The 16810-nt window shown below is 41.4% G+C and overlaps 1 protein-coding gene across 1 annotated transcript in view; it reads right to left on the reverse strand.

Moving 5' to 3' along the window:
- Positions 1-759: 759 nt before the first annotated feature.
- MED28 (mediator complex subunit 28) overlaps positions 760-16810 on the reverse strand; it is a 92250-nt gene continuing 76199 nt past the window's right edge. Inside the window, exon 4 of the mRNA XM_053788518.2 lies at positions 760-1207. Within this exon, the coding sequence (XP_053644493.1) occupies positions 995-1207 (213 nt within the window). The 3' untranslated portion in view covers positions 760-994. The remainder of the gene's footprint in view (positions 1208-16810) is intronic.

Genomic DNA, 16810 nt, shown 5'->3' on the forward strand with positions numbered 1-16810 from the left:
AGGCTTGTAGCCTGTCCAGGTCTCTTTGTAGTCCTGCCTGATCCTCGTCCGATTTGATTCTTCTCATTAACTTCACATCATCTGCAAACAAGGACACTTCTGAGTCTATCCCTTCCGTTATGTCGTTCACATATACCAAGAACAGCACAGGTCCTAGGACTGACCCCTGTGGAACCCCGCTTGTCACAGGCGCCCACTGACACCTCGTCGCGTACCATGACTCGTTGTTGCCTCCCTGTCAGATATTCTCTGATCCATTGCAGTGCCTTTCCTGTTATGTGTGCCTGGTCCTCTAGCTTTTGCAGTAACCTCTTGTGAGGAACTGTGTCGAAGGCCTTCTTGCAGTCCAAAAATATGCAGTCGATCCACCCCTCTCTCTCTTGTCTTACTTCTGTCACCTTGTCATAAAACTCTAGTAGGTTTGTGACACAGGATTTTCCTTCCCTGAAACCGTGCTGGTTGTCAATTATACACTTGTTTCTTTCTGTGTGTGTGTGTGTGTGTGTGTGCATCTGTGTGTCTGTCTGATTCTGACTCTGTCAGTCTGTCTGTCTTTGACTCTGTCTCTGACTCTGTTTTTCTGTCTGTTTCTCTCTCTCTCTCTCCTTCTCTCTCTCTTAATATATCTGGTGAATGCTTACACTGTTTTTTTTCTTCTTTTAAGATTTGTGTTTCCAAAGATGTTGTTGATATTTCTTTATTAAATAAGTTATGATTAATATAGGAACTGCCTAGTACCTTTAGAATAAGAAATTGTGCAATACAGCTGTGAAAATATATTTTTCTTACATTACAAATAGAATACAATAGAACATATAGTGTATTTTACATATGCTGTTAACATTTACTACAATGATATGAATTAAATACAAATTACAGTATTTGGTAAAATGTGGAAGAATTTTCAATAAGCATCAATAATACAGCTTGGCTAAAATATATATAAAAGAAAGATTACAGAAATGACTGCACTGTCCTTAAAGGTAAGAGTTAGTTAGCGTCTGGGCTCTGGCATACCTATATTAGTTGTGGTTTTTTCAAGATAAGCTAGTGGTCCCTGGAGTCCACCTGGAGCTCCCTGGTGTTGCTGACCTATGCTGCCAGAGTACATTGTACCCCCTCCAACCCCTTGATACCCCCCCTGATTCATGCCACCTATTCCCCCCATGCCAGGACCCGGGCCCATGCTCCCTCCTCCACCACCCATCTGCGGAAACAGAGAAAGAAAGTTAATCATGCATTTCTTACCATTGTTTTAAGGGTTAATGGGAAAATATGAGAGCCACCAGAGAAGTATCTTTCCTAAGCATTGTATTGTAGTGTAGAATAACATATGAAGCTAAATGAAGCTTCTTACCTCTACAAATTTTAGCTTTGTGGCTGACAAGCATAGAGTATACAGGAGGGCCTCGTTTTACAGCACTTCACTTTACAGCACTTTGCTTTACAGGATTTCACTAATATAGCAGATTTCAATTATACCCATTCTTAATTTATTCAGGATTCCTACAGTAAATATATTCACCACTCAAAGTAAGCTAAGCACTAAAATATTTTAAGGTAAGTAATGTGTTTATTGTGAATATATGCATTTTTAAGGCCTCGCTCTATTGCTCACTTAATATATGTGTAAACACACTGCCAAGCTTTTATATGTATCTGAAAGTACAAAAAAGCTAAGTTTCACTTTACAGTAATTTTCACTTTACAGCAGCAGTCAGAAACTTAACCTGCTGTATAAGCGGGACCCTCCTGTATGTAATATTCTTGTTTTTAATACTGACTGTTTCCCACCAAGGCAGGGTGACACAATGCATGAATACATGTTCTTGTAATTCACAATTTGTAAAGTTACAATTTAACTAAAAAACCCAATCTAGGCCAGGAAGACAATAGAGGTAATCCAGTAGTGTACATGTTGCACCAGCTTCCTCTCTTGGTCAGTTCCTTGTGTCTTTGTCAATATATTAAAACTCAACACATATTTAGAGCAGTCTTTTCTAACTTATATAAAGATATTACTATGCAAAAATATTAATTCCATAGGAAACAGTAATAACAGATGTTATTCTTTAACTACATACAACAATAAATAATAGTGTTAGTGAAAAAGCATTTAATATTTATTTGCATGCATAATAATATGACTGGTGCTCACTGCATGTTAAAGAACACCACACATCCATGTGTTGCATTTTCATTAAATCATGATTAACCCTTTCAGGGTCCGTCCCGTAGATCTACGGCTTTACGTTCAGGGTCCAAACCGTAGATCTACGCCATGAGCTCAGCTCACTCTGATAAACTGTGAGTGGTACATTTGGGCCTAGATATGAGAGAATACATCTATGTGGTATGTGTGCACCACATAAAACAGATCCTGCAGCACACTGTGTATAATGAGAGAAAAAAAATGAAATCATGATTTTTCGATTAAAACATCAACTTTGCAGTGTTTTTTCGTATGTTTTTTATAGTTGTATTTGCGATTTCTTGGTCTCATTTGATAGAATGGAAGACATATTACAGAAATAGAGATGATTTTGATTGGTTTTAGCACTGGAAATGGCTTGAAACTGAGCTCAAAGTAGCGGAAATGTTAAATTTTTGCCGATATTCAAGAGTAAACAAACGACCTCACACATCTAATACACGTCAGCTGGTGGGTCTAATATACATTCACAAATATGGTGATGATATTTATACAATTATTACAGTATTGCATAAGAGTAAATCTTCTATTTTTTGGTGTGAATAAAAATTCATTATGTGAATAAAAAATCAAAATGGAATTTATTTGTAAAGCCTCAAAACATAACTAATGAACAGAGGAAATGTTAGTTTAGTGCCAGGAATGCCTACATTGTTCATTCTGGACCCTATTTTGAAATTGGAATATTTTGAAGTTTGTGTTAAATTGGCCAAATTAACAATTTCCGATCACTTTATTTTGTAGTTGAAACAGTTGACTTGGCGATTTCTTGTGCTCAATCGATAGAATAGAAGTAATACTAGTGAAATAGCTAAGAATTTGGTTGATTGGAATAATGTAATTGGCCTAAAATGGGAGTCAAAGTCGGCAAAATCGCCGATTCGTAAATATCGCTGACACATCAAAATTCGCGAGAGCATAATTTCGTCAATTTTCCACCAAATTTCGTACTGTTTGTTTTATTACCTTCACAAAAAGATTCTCTACGATTTCATAAGAAAAAATAACAAATTTTTTTTGTGAAAATTCTTGGACACTGGTGCGTGACTCCAGATTTGGGCCTTGGACCCTGAAAGGGTTAAATACTGTACCCATGTTCTATGGTAATTGCACAGGATGAGTGGTCAGCCAATTGTGGCATAAAGTTTGGGAAAAATAAGTACATGGGGAAATTTCCCTGACAAATTGACAAAAATATTTTGAGATCCTACATTACACTGATAATATGCAGACTTTTTTGACAGAATAGAATCCAGACATATCCAGAAGTACAGTACATTGTAGCTTTCATAAATATGAACACTTCAGTAGGCAATGTAGGTCCTACTCTCAACTCATACACAACACTACTGCTAAACCATTTTTTCCTAAATAAGAGCAAAAGAATGGAAGCATTATAGCAGACCTACTGGTTCATGCTAGGCAGGTCTTTATCCAACATAACCCTTCTTGCTCATATACTTGTCCAAACAAATTATAAAGCTAACTAAGCAGTTGACTCTGCTCGGAAATTTGTCCCAGTCATCCACAACACTTTCTATGTCAACAAGCGCTAGCAACCAGAATTTAGGGTAAGATAAAGTTGGCTATTTTACAGCTTTAACTATAGGTATATTATAAACCTCACTACATCCAACTATGCCATCTCAATGTGTACATATCAAGATCAACAGGCATTCACAACCAGAATTTATGGAGCAGTAAGGTAAAGCTAGTTTACATAAAATTTTAGCTACTGTATAAACCTTTTAATATCCAGCTATGCCTAGTAACATCACATCAACCCATCCACACATTTCCAGATCAACAACCAAAAATTTAAGAAAAGAAAGAAGCATATTTGGCTTTTCCCAAGGTCTCGTGAACATAACCCTAGTGTTCCTCTACATTTGTCAGATCGCATATAGCTATTTTACACAAGGCGTACTTTTTCAGAAAAACCCATGAGATGTATGAGATTCTACTGTACTACACAATCAATGTAAAACAATAAAGGTTTCCTTTCTTAAATTATTCAGGTATAGTTGCAGACTATAATACTGAATGTACGCAAGTACTTGAACATGTGGTTATCATTACCTAATTTATTTATTTATTTATTTTATTTATTTATTTACAATTTGAGCATACATACAGAGGTACAAAAAAATACAGATAAGAGCAGCATGCCAAAGCCACTTATACTATGCATAGCATTACGGGCTGGCTTAAAATTAACTAAGCAATGATGAAATCAGTGATAATACATTATTGTAAACAAATAACTATAAAGCACAAATGAGTATTACAAAGACAGGTCATATGGTTGCATGCATTGTTGTACATTCAGTTGTATGGAGTATTCTGTTAGGGAGTGTATTTAAAAAATAATAAAGTTAGATTGGGTTTTAGGTTTAACATTTATGTGATATAATTGTGAGAAACATTTAAGATATACAATTTATAAGGTTCAGTTATTCAGTATTTATTTGGTTTTGGGTGAGTAAGTGATCTTTGAGAAGAGACTTGAATTTATAAACAGGTAGTGTTTCTTTTATATTTACAGGTAATGAATTCCAGATTTTAGGGCCTTTTATGTGCATTGAGTTTTTGCAGTGTGAGATGGACACGAGGAACATCAAAGAGTGATCTGTGCCTTGTGTTATGGTCATGTGTTCTGTTGAGGTTGGCAAGGAGATGTTTGAGGGGAGGGTTAATATCAGAGTTAAGTGTTCTATGTATGTAATAGGTGCAGTAATAAGTATGGATGTTTTGTATGGTGAGTAGGTTTAGTGTATTGAATATTGGTGGAGTGTGCTGCCTGTAGTGAGAATTTGTTATTCTAACTGCAGCCTTTTGTTGGGTAATTAGTGGTCTGAGATGGTTAATTGTTGTTGAGCCCCCATGCACAAATTCCATAGGTGAGATAGGGGTAAATAAGAGAGTGATATAGGGCCAGGAGGGCTGACTGTGGAACATAGTACCGTATCTTCGATAGTATGCCTACAGTCTTGGAAATTTTCTTAGAAATTTGTTATATATGTGTATGAAATTTGAGTCTATTATCAAGGTGGATTCCTAAGAATTTTCCCTCTGTTAGCTTTGTGATAGGTGATCCGTTTATCATTATGTTAAGAGGGACATCTGTAGCTCTGTTACCAAACTGAATGAAGTAGGTTTTGTCAATGTTTAGTGTAAGTTTGTTAGTCCTCATCCAGGTAGATATTTTCTGTAATTCGGTATTTACAGTATTGGCTAGCGTGACTGGGCTCGGGTGAGAGAAGATGTATGTAGTGTCATCTGCAAATAGTGTGGGTTTGAGTAATTGCGAAGCATTTGGAAGGTCATTTATGTATAGGAGAAAGAGAAGAGGGCCAAGGACACTTCCCTGTGGGACACCAACTGTAATTGGTTGCGCAGAAGAGTTTGCCCCATTTGCGTACACATATTGGCTTCTGTTGCTGAGGTATGACTTGAGGTAGTTGAGGGAGTGCCCTCTTATACCATAGTGTATAGGTAATGACAGGAGCAGAGCTAAGTTGATGGCATATCTGCTCCTGTAAAGAATTTTAAAATTTACGGCAGTTGTCACAATTATACTGATCTACTGTACTACCATCTTTATGAAGGAATAACATTCTAGTACCCTTCTGGGACCTTTTTTCCCATAGTTTGTAATTATATCCTTTAGCTGTGCCAGTTTATATAGTTAAAAGTTTTTCTTGTAAACTTTTTTATATGCTTTCAAAATCTTGTAAAGTAATTATGTCTTCACTTTTTCTCTTATCAGCCAAAGATGGTAAATTCAGTGACATGCTTTACAACAAATATTTTTTAGCACTGAAAATCATTTTGTGTCTTTTCTTTCAACTTTTTTTTATAGCTTTCAAGAATGATTTTAACCCGTTAACTGTCCAAATGTAGGTCTATGTTCGCTGGACCAGCATTTTGATTTTTTGTTTTTTTTTTAAATTAAAGAGGGCAACTTTCTGTGTGTAATAAGACAAAAAAAAAAAAAAAAAAAAAAAAAAACTTTAGGACCAGTACTTACCGAGATGTAAGACCGCGAAGTTGGCACTGGATGCTCACCTGATGGCAACATGGAGTCATGCCACTTGCAGAAGTGTTGCTGATATACCTTTTTTCTCATTTTTATATTATTTTATATAATTTTTATATTCTGATAATTACAATTTATAGCAGTTCTTGTGATTTCATAGCCAATCTTTGTTCTGACACTAATATTAGGTACTGAAATTGTACTTTAATTGTCACAAACACACTGACAGGTGAACATTTACACCTGCAATGTTTTAGACACGCTGGAGTATATACGAAACTTCTAGAAGCATGGTGTTAAGACAAGTGTTATTAAACTGCTGACAAGGTAAGCAGTGGAGTGACACAGTGATCGTGCACTGCTGCATGGAACCCTGGCTTTATTTGTTTTCACTGTTACACATAAACATGTCTGTCCATCTGTCTGTCTAGCTATTTCTGTTTATCTGTCTTTCTGTCTGCCTGTGTGTGTGTCTGTCTGCCTGTCTTCCGGTGTGTGTCGTCTTTCTGTCTGCCTGTGTGTGTGTGCATCTTTCTGCCTTCTTTTGTGCGTCTGTCTTTCTGTTTGCCTGTGTGTGTCTGTCTTTCTGTCTGCCTGCGTGTCTCTGTCTTTCTGTGTGTCTCTGTCTTTCTGTTTGCCTGTGTCTGTCTGTCTTTCTGTCTGCCTGTGTGTCTCCATCTTTCTGTCTGCCTGTGTGTGTCATCTTTCTGTCTGCCTGTATGTGTGTGTGTGTGTCTTTCTGCCTTCCTTTGTGCATCTGTCTTTCTGTTTGCCTGTGTGTGTCTGTCTTTTTGTCTGCCTGTATGTCACTGTCTTTCTGCCTGCCTGTGTGCATGTCTTTCTGTCTGCCTGTGTGTGTCCGTCTTTCTGTCTGCCTGTGTGTCTCTGCGCACACCAAGTGTTAACACCCATTCTATGCTGACCAGGCATCTCAGGCCAATCGTGCCAAATTTGGAGGCAGGAAAAATAAATGCAGATCTACGTTTGGAGTGCTAGAGGTAAGAACATAGAACTACGTTTGGAGAGTTAATGGGATAACCCTTTCAGGGTCTGTGCCATAATTCTATGGCTTTGAGTTGTGGGTCCAAACCACAGAACTACGCCAAAATTCTAGCGGCCTCAAATTTAGCTCGAGAAGGTTGGTAGGCCTACATCTACAAGAATGGGTCTGGGTGGTCAGTGTGCGCACTACATTAAAAATATGGATGCCCGCATGGCATTGTGGGAATGCTGCCAAAATAACTTTGTTACCATGCCTGGCAGCAAGGAGGCACCAAAAGTATGAAATTTGATGGAAAACTTACGGAATTATGCTCTCACGAAATTAGCGGTCACGACGATGTTTACACATCGGCGATTTTGCTCACTTTGAGCCCTATTTTTGGCCAATTCCAGTGTACTAGACGACAAAAATCATAACTATTTCGCTAGAACTCCATTTTCTCTATCGAATGAGTACAAGAAACCACCCATTTACCAATTTCAATGATCCAATACAGTGGTCAGAATTTAGCAATTTTGCCAATTTTACACAAATTTCAAAAGATGCCAATATCCAAATAGGGTCCAGAATAAACAGGAAAGATATTCCTGGCACTAAAATAACATTTCCTCTGTTCATTAGTCACGTCCCCACGCCCCTCTTACATTCTTTTGCTTCCCACTTTGATTATTATTATTATAATCAAAAAGAAGCGCTAAGCCACAAGGACTATACAGCGCTGCAGGGCAGGAAGGAAGTGAGGGCATCAGGTGGCAAAAGGGAGATGGATGAGCAACAGGTTACGGATAACAGCGGGGCAGTGGATGGTGAAAGGCTAAAGGGCAGCAAGAGACTGAACCAGAAAGGGCTGAGGGGAGTGCGAAAAGTATCATCAGAGTTTGTGGAGTAAATCGGTCGTTGTCAAGAAGTCAATGAGAGAGTCAGGATTAAAGGAGGGTCCATCAGCAAGAAGGGAAGGTAAAGAGAGAGTAGTAGAACGAAGACGACGTTGGAGGTAAATTCTGCGTGCTCGTTGATAGAGAGGGCAGTCTAACAGAATGTGGCTAATCGATACTGGAACTTGACACTGCTCACAGAGAGGAACAGGGTGCCTCTCCATGAGATACCCATGAGTAAGACGAGTGTGGCCAATGCGAAGGCGGGAGAGAGTGGTCTCCCAACTTCGGCACTGATGACAAGAAGACGGCCAGTAACCTATGCTCGGTTTAATAGAATGAAGTTTGTTACCGAGCAGAGTTGACCAACGTTGTTGCCAACGGGTGCGAAGGTGGGTAGCTATTGCAGCAAAATAGTCCAGAAATGGAACACCTCGATAGGAAATTGGTAGGTCATATACTGCTGACCGCGCAGCAGTGTCTGCCTGTTCATTGCCCTGTACGTCGACATGACCAGGGACCCAACAAAAAACAATATCTTTATGTTTGGTAGAGATACGGCGTAGCCAAAGTTGGATACGGAGAACTAGGGGATGAGATGTATCAAATTTTCGTATAGCCTGTAGAGCACTAAGGGAGTCTGAGACTACTACAAATGATGACACAGGCATAGATGCAATACGAATAAGTGCTGCAAGAATGGCATACAGTTCAGCAGTAAAAATGCTAGCTGAAGATAGTAAATGCCCTCGTACGACGCTGTCCGGAAACACTGCTGCGAATCCGACGCCGTCTGAAGACTTAGAGCCATCTGTGTACACAGCGGTGGCATGAGAATGGGAGTGGAAGTGATCAAGAAAAAGAGAGCGGGAAGCCACCGTAGGCAGTTGAGCTTTCGAGCAAGGGAGTGAGAAAGAACAGACCCGAACAGCTGGAACTTCCCAGGGGGGCAGGGAAAAGTGAGATGCTACATGAACATATAAAGGTGGTAACTGAAGGGAAGACAAGAGTGAATGTAGGCGAAGAGAAAAGGGACGGAGCAAACAGGGGCGGCGAACGAATAAAGAATGTCTACTAATATCGGTGACCATTCTATAAATGGAAGGATTGTGTAGATCGTGAGAGCGTACATAGTAACGAAGGCAATGGGCATCACGGCGATCAGACAAGGATGGAACATTTGCTTCTGTATAGAGGCTCTCAACAGGGGAAGAGCGAAAAGCACCAAGGCACAAACGTAAGCCTTGGTGATGGATAGAGTTAAGGCTAGAGAGAGTAGCAGGAGAGGCCGCGGAATAAATCTGGTCACCATAATCGAGTTTCGATAAAACGAGGGCTGAATGTAGGCGAAGCAGAGTTCGACGATCAGCTCCCCAGGAAAGATGAGCAAGGGTTTTAAGAAGGTTTAGCCGGCTGTGACAAGTTGCCTTCAGAGAGGTAATGTGAGGTTTCCAGGTTAACCGACGGTCAAAGAGAAGGCCTAGAAACCTGACTGTATCACGTTCGGGGATACGGGAGCCATAGAGATACAAAGGATGATCGGAGATAACAGAGCGTCTAGTGAAAGTAATTTGGTGAGTTTTGGTACTTGAAAATTTAAACCCATGTGTGGTGGCCCAAGTGGAAACACGGTCGACCGCATGCTGGAGAGAAACTGCAATAAGGTGACAGTCAGCGCCTGCACAAGCAATAGCGAAGTCATCAACATAGAGTGATGACCAAATATTGGGTGGAAGAACAGAGGCCAAATCATTTATAGCAAGGAGAAAAAGTGTTGTGCTTAGAACACATCCCTGAGGGACACCTTCAGCTTGGACGAAGTCCGGGGAAAGAACATTATTGACTCGAACACGGAAATGTCTGTCAGTTAAAAAGTTCTTAAGGAAGGATGGTAGATTGCCTCGGAGGCCTAAGGAATGGGCCTGGGCCAAAATATTATACCTCCAAGTTGTGTCATATGCCTTCTCAAGGTCAAAAAATATGGCAATAACTGAGTGATTATTCGCAAAGGCATTACGAACATACGTATCCAAGCGTAGTAAGGGGTCTATGGTAGAACGACCCTTACGAAAGCCATATTGACTAGCGGAGAGACTGTTGTGAGTCTCTAAATACCACATTAAACGTCGATTTACGAGGCGTTCCATCACTTTGCAAACTGCACTTGTAAGAGCGATGGGGCGATAGTGGGAGGCATCATGTCCTGTAGTACCCGGTTTGCGGAAAGGGAGAACAATGGCAGATTTCCACAGCTGGGGAAGAACTCCTTGTGCCCAAATAAGATTGAAGAGGTGTAAGAGGACTACAAGGGCTGACCGATGTAAATGTTGTAACATACGAATATGAATGTCATCAGGCCCAGCTGCCGATGATCGGCAAGCTGAGAGCGTTGCCTCCAGTTCTTGAAGTGTAAAAGGCACATTATACTGTTCTTCTCCGAGAGAAGAAAAGTCCAAGGGTACTAACTCTCTGGCAGACTTTGAGGAAAGAAACGAGGGGCATAGATGGAGCCCTCGGGAAATACGGACCAGATGTGTGCCAAGTTCAATGGCAACGTCGAGAGGGTTTGCTATATCAACACCAGTGACCCGTAGAACAGGAGCCGGGTCAGGAGAGTATTTACCACTCAATTTCCTCACTTTTTTCCAGACTGCACTCATAGAAGAAGCAGAGGTGATGGTGGAAACATAGTCTCGCCAACAAGTGCGTTTAGCTTCACGGATGACACGGCGAGCGATCGCACGCTTCTGCTTAAAATCAACAAGTCTCTCAGCGGTTCTATTGTACCGGTACCTGCCCCATGCAGCACGTTTCAAACGTACTGCACGAGCACAAGCAGGAGACCACCAAGGCACGCACTTCTGAGAATGCCTGCCTGAGGTTTGGGGTATAGAATGAGAAGCTGCGGTATAAACTGATGTCGAGAAGATGTGTAGGAGCTCATCAATGGAGGATGAAGAAGGAACCTCACTAAAAGCAGTGAGGTGTGAGTAAAGATCCCAATTTGCCCGATCAAATTGCCAGCGAGGGCTACGGGAAGGTGGTGAATAGGAAGGAGAAGTAAGAATGATCGGAAAATGATCGCTGTCATGTAAGTCTGGTAGAACAGACCAGGTGAAGTCTAGTGCAGTGGAGGAAGAGCAGACTGATAGATCGATGCAAGAGAGAGTATGAGTACGAGGATCAAAATGGGTGGGAGTACCCGTATTTAAAACATGGAGGGGGTGAGAGGCAAGAAAAGCCTCCAACTGAATGCCACGTGAGTCACAATGAGACCCCCCCCAGAGGAAATGGTGGGCATTAAAATCACCAAGTAACAGAAGTGGTGGTGGTAAGGATGAAACAAGAAAGGCAAAGTCTGGGATAGAAAATGCTCGAGAAGGAGAGAGATATAAAGAACATATTGTAAACCACTTATTCAAGTGGATACGGGCTGCAGTGTAATGCAGCGAGGTATGGACAAATAGTTGACAGTACGGAATATCATTGCGTAGAAGAAGGGCACTTTCATTAAAGGTCCCATCTGAGAAAGGATCCGAAGAATACAATAAATTATAGCCTGAGATAGGTTGGAAAACAGCCGAGTGTAATTTTGGTTCTTGTAAGCAAGCACCAACAGGGGAAAACCTGGAAAGCAACATCTGAAGCTCACCCCGATTACCCCTGAGGCCGCGGATATTCCACTGTAAATAGGCCATGATTGGCGATGAAGAAAATATCAGGAATCTGTAGGTAAAGGCACCTACGGACTAGAGGGGTTAGAAAAGTCAACGTGTGGTGGCATTGGAAGATGTTCAAGTAGCGAAGGAACGGAGCGTTGCGAAGAATGGGGTTGTGAAGATGGAGGAGAGGGAAGAGAAGGAACAGGAAGTGAATCAGTGTCCATTGAAGGTTTAGTCTCTGCAATATATTCTGAAATGGCTTCAAGTGTTTCTGAATTCAAAGATGTATGGGAAACCATATTGGAGATAGGAGGAGGAGGGTGAGTAAAGATTGGGACAGTAATGGACTGTACCAAAGTAGAGGGGGAGGGAAAAGTGTAAGGGACTGGAGATGAAGTGTGGGGGGGGACAGAAGAGGTAGAAACCTGGGAGGTGACAGAAGAGGGAGAAACTTGGGAGGGGACGGGGGTGGAAGGCATAGTACGAGGAGGAGGGTGAATCTCCACACTTGTAATAGAGCCAGAGAGAGGGGAAGAACTAGGTACAGAGACTGGAAAGGTAACGTGTGGAGGTGGAAGAAGGGAAGGAAGGGGCAAAGAAGATTTGAGCAATGTGGATTTTTTGGACTTCTGAGTAGAGGGGCGATTGGTATTAGGTGTCGTACGAGGTCTTGTCGATACTGGGGCTTGTGAGGAAGGACGCGAAGATGTGAGAACAGACTGAGTTGTAGTCGGGACGTCAGAGCCAAGGACAGCAAAAGGATTAGATGCCGTAGTGGCTATGGGAGGGGTAACAACAGAGGAGGCTGCAGAAGATGGGACCCCAGAAGTGGGGGGACGTTTGGCAACACGAGAATAAGAAACACGGGGTAGTCTCCCTTGGAGGCGGAGATGAGTAACTGCCATAGCATAAGGGAGACCTTCTGCCTCTTTGAGGCAACGGATTTCACGTTCATTTAAGTAGACCTGGCAACGGCGGGAGTACGAAGGGTGAGCTTCATTACAATTAAGGCAAGATGGAGGTTGACTGCAAGATGTATTAGAATGGTTGTCGGCACCACAGACTGGGCATTCGGCCATAGATCTGCAATATTTCGCTGGGTGACCAAAACGCCAGCAATTTCTACATTGTTGCGGTGTAGGTATCACCTTTCGAACTTGTAACCGATGTCCCGCGACATATACAGAGGACGGGAGTTCTCGGCTGTCAAAAGTTAAACGAGCCACATTGCAAGGGTAACGTCTCCGCCCCCGGGCAGGAAGGACATAAGTGTCTACTTTGAGGATTGGGAGATCCTGGAGTTCCAGCTGTTCAAAAATGTCATTGCCACATGACTGGAAATTCTGTTGGACTATGGTATGGGGCAGAATGACAGTACCACTACAAGAATTGAGAGAAAGATGTTTTTCAATAGTGATAGGAGTAGTATCGATATTCGAAAGGAGAGAAAGATCATGAGCTTGGGTAGCATTCTGGACAGTGACGATGCGTGTACCGCTCTTGAGAGCGTGAAATGAAATATCTCTGCCAACATGACGCAGGAGCGCTTTGGCAATACTATGGTCAGAAAGGTAGGCAGAAGAAGAAGTTGGTCTTAAAGTAAAGAATTTAGTCCATTGTGTGGTCCGAAACTGAGCGTGGAGAGGGAGTGCTTGACGTGTCGGTCGTTTCCGAGTAGAATGGGAAGGTAACGACGGAGCATCATCAGGAGATTGACGTTGGCGTTTAGGAGTAGGACCGGAGTTGGTCCGGCAGGAAATGGGTGGGCGATTCGAAAATTGCCGTACCGTAGAGGGAGAAGCCGGAAGCATAGTCAAAGGAGAGCGGAGTTCAGACAAATCGAAGGAGTCAGTCGAAGCCCCGGTACCTGAAGCGGGTGAGGAAACAGCACCAGCAAGAGGTACAGGGGCATCAGGAGTGTCCGAAGAGTGGTCTAAACACAAGGCAGGGTCAGAATGGGGTGCGGTATCAAGAAGGGGCCCGGGGGTAGTGGTTTCATGGACTAGGGCTGCCATGGTTAGGTTACTCCTTTGCTTTTTGTTTTTAAGAAAAAAAAAGAAAGAAGAAAAGAAAATAAAAATAAAAAAAAGAATAAAAAAAGGGGGGAGCGGGGAGGAATAGTTCCCAGGAGGAATGAAAGGGCCGGAAATCCCCCTCCGCGCCCAAGAGGACTCGACACCGCTAGTAGCGCAGATGCAGCATGGAACCCGTGCCATACCCTACCCTTCATGCCAGTAAACCAGCAATCTGGGATAGCAACCTCACATCTGCCGAGCTACCTCGGTGGACAAAAGAGAGGGCGGCCGGATATCCGCCACAAAGCATACCTCCTTCAGCCACCACCCCCGGAATCCGAAAGGTGGCTTCCAGAGATACACCCGTCGCCCAAAAGACACCCAAAGCCACTCCGGGATACTGGAGAGGGATCGGGACATCCCTAGGCAATCCAGATTCCACGGCAAACTACGCCACCGCCAAGAAACCTCAACGGAATGGGATGGACCCCGGTGTCCTTTCCCCTACCTAGGAACTAGCGCGCCTGTGGGAGAAATCACGAAGGCTAAAAAGAGGAAGGGCAAAAGGGAGGGGTGAGGAGGAGGAGGAGGAATGGAAAAAGGGGAGGATGGGGAGGATGGGATAGGGGAGGGGAGAATGGGGGGTAATTAGGTTCGGTCTGAGGAAGAAGACCGACAGGGCTAATTCCTCAGACCAAGAGCCTCTTCACCACGCCAAGGAGCCCCCCTTGAAGAGGTTCCCACTTTGAATTTTTTATTCTCACAAAAAATAGAAGATTTACTGTTATGCAGACTACTGCATTAGTGTAGAAATGGTATAAATAATATCTGTGCACTTGTGAAAGAATATTAGACTCACCAGCTGATGCGTATTGGACGTGTAGCATGATCTGTTTACTTTTGAACTTTGGTAAAAATCAAACATTTCTGCTACTTTGAGCTCAATTTCAAGGTACTTTTCATTATAAAACCAGTCAAAATCATCTCAATTTCTGTAATATGTCTTCCATTCTATAAAATGAGACCAGGAAAACTAGAATACAACAATAAATACCATACGAAAATACAGTGCAAAGTCGCTGTTTTAATCCAAAAACACGATCAAAGTTTTTTTTTTCTCATTATGCACTGTGTGCTGCAGGATTTTTTTTATACTGCACACTGACCACATAGACCCATTCTTTCATATGTAGGCCTACCAGCTTTCTCTCACTAGATTTGATGACGCTAGAATTTAGGCGTACTAGTACGTCAAAAACCCTGAAAGTGTTAAAGAATTATAGTTGTACAAATTTGTCGCATTACAGTGTACATGTATAGGAAACAAGATGATCAATTTACTGTATGTTGTCTTGAAGTTTTAAGATTTAAGTAATTGGGAGAATTATTGGTAATGTTAACCCTTTCAGGGTCCAAGGCCAAAAGCCCAGTGTCCAAGAAATTTTGAGAAAAAAAAAAAAAAAAAAAAAAAAAAAAAAAAAAAAAAAAAAAAATTACAGAATTAAAGATATTTTTGTGAAGGTAATAAAAAAAAATTCTGATCAGTACTTACCGAGATACAGTGGCACAAAGTTGACCCAAAATGACCTGGTGGCGGCAACAGCAGTGACTCCCGCAAAATCGCATTTTTTTATTTTACGTTTTTTATACTTTTTTCTTTTTTTTCTATTTTTTTTCTTTTTCTAGTAACATTTGTGGCCTGTGAGACCAATATAATGTATATTGTATAAGTGTACACTCATTGTATTCAACACAATAACTGCACTAATTTGTTTATCATTACATTGCTTATAAAACTTGTCTACAAGTTTATTGTAAACAAAATGATGAAAATATTAGTGTGGTTATTGTGTTGAATACAACGGTACCATACAGTACCATATGGTACAATGGTGCCATAGGGTGCAATGGTACCATATGGTACAATGGTACCATATGGTAGAATATAGTACAACGGCACCATTTGGTACAATGGTATCATATGATACAATAGTACCATGTGGTGCAATGGTACCATACAGTACAATGATACCATATGGTTCATTGTACCATATGGTACTATATGGTACTGTTGTATTCAACACAATAAACACACTAATATTTTCATCTTTATTTTGTTTACAATAATTGTTTATAACAAAAATATGCAAAAATGTTGTATATTAGTAATGTTCTATTATATATTTACAAATGTACAGGAACTGGACACATTACTTGAGGTGGATGACAGAGCGCTTTGTTTCGAAACTGCCGAGTCAGCAGCTAGCTTGCTTCGTCACTCACTCAGTCTTGGCTGGTGTCTCCTGCCACCAACACCTCCTATTGACCATATGGTACATGGTATCATATGTTACAGGGTACCGTATGGTACACTGTACTATATGGTATAGGGTACCATACAGTACAGGATAACATATGGTACAGGATAACATATGGTGCAGGGTACCATATGGTACAGGGTACCATATGGTACAGGGTACCATATGGTACAGGGTACCATATGGTACAGGGTACCATTTGGTACAGGACACCATATGGTACAGGACACCATATGGTACAGATACAGGGATCCCTATGGAAATAAGTTACCCTGACTTTTTTGGGTTATCCTAGGATTTTATACATATGCTGCTATGTATGATAATCTATGTAACTGTATTTGTGTACACCTGAATAAACTTACTCAAGCGCATGTGACATCGTAAATTTATTTAGGTATACACAAATAAAGCTGCATAGAATATCAGACGTAGCAGTATATGTTTGGAGAACCTAGGATAACCCAAAAAAGTCAGACAGACTTATTCCCATTAGGGTCCCTGTACTATATGGTACAATGTACCACATGGTATAATGTACCATATGGTACAATGTACCATATGGAACAATGTACCACATGGTATAATGTACCATATGGTACAATGTACCATATGGTACAATGTACCATATGGCACATTGTACCATATGTATGATATGGCACCATTGTACCATATGGTACCATTGT

This window comes from Cherax quadricarinatus, chromosome 49 (assembly GCF_038502225.1).
Source record: "Cherax quadricarinatus isolate ZL_2023a chromosome 49, ASM3850222v1, whole genome shotgun sequence".
Classification (NCBI taxonomy): Eukaryota; Metazoa; Arthropoda; class Malacostraca; order Decapoda; family Parastacidae; genus Cherax; species Cherax quadricarinatus.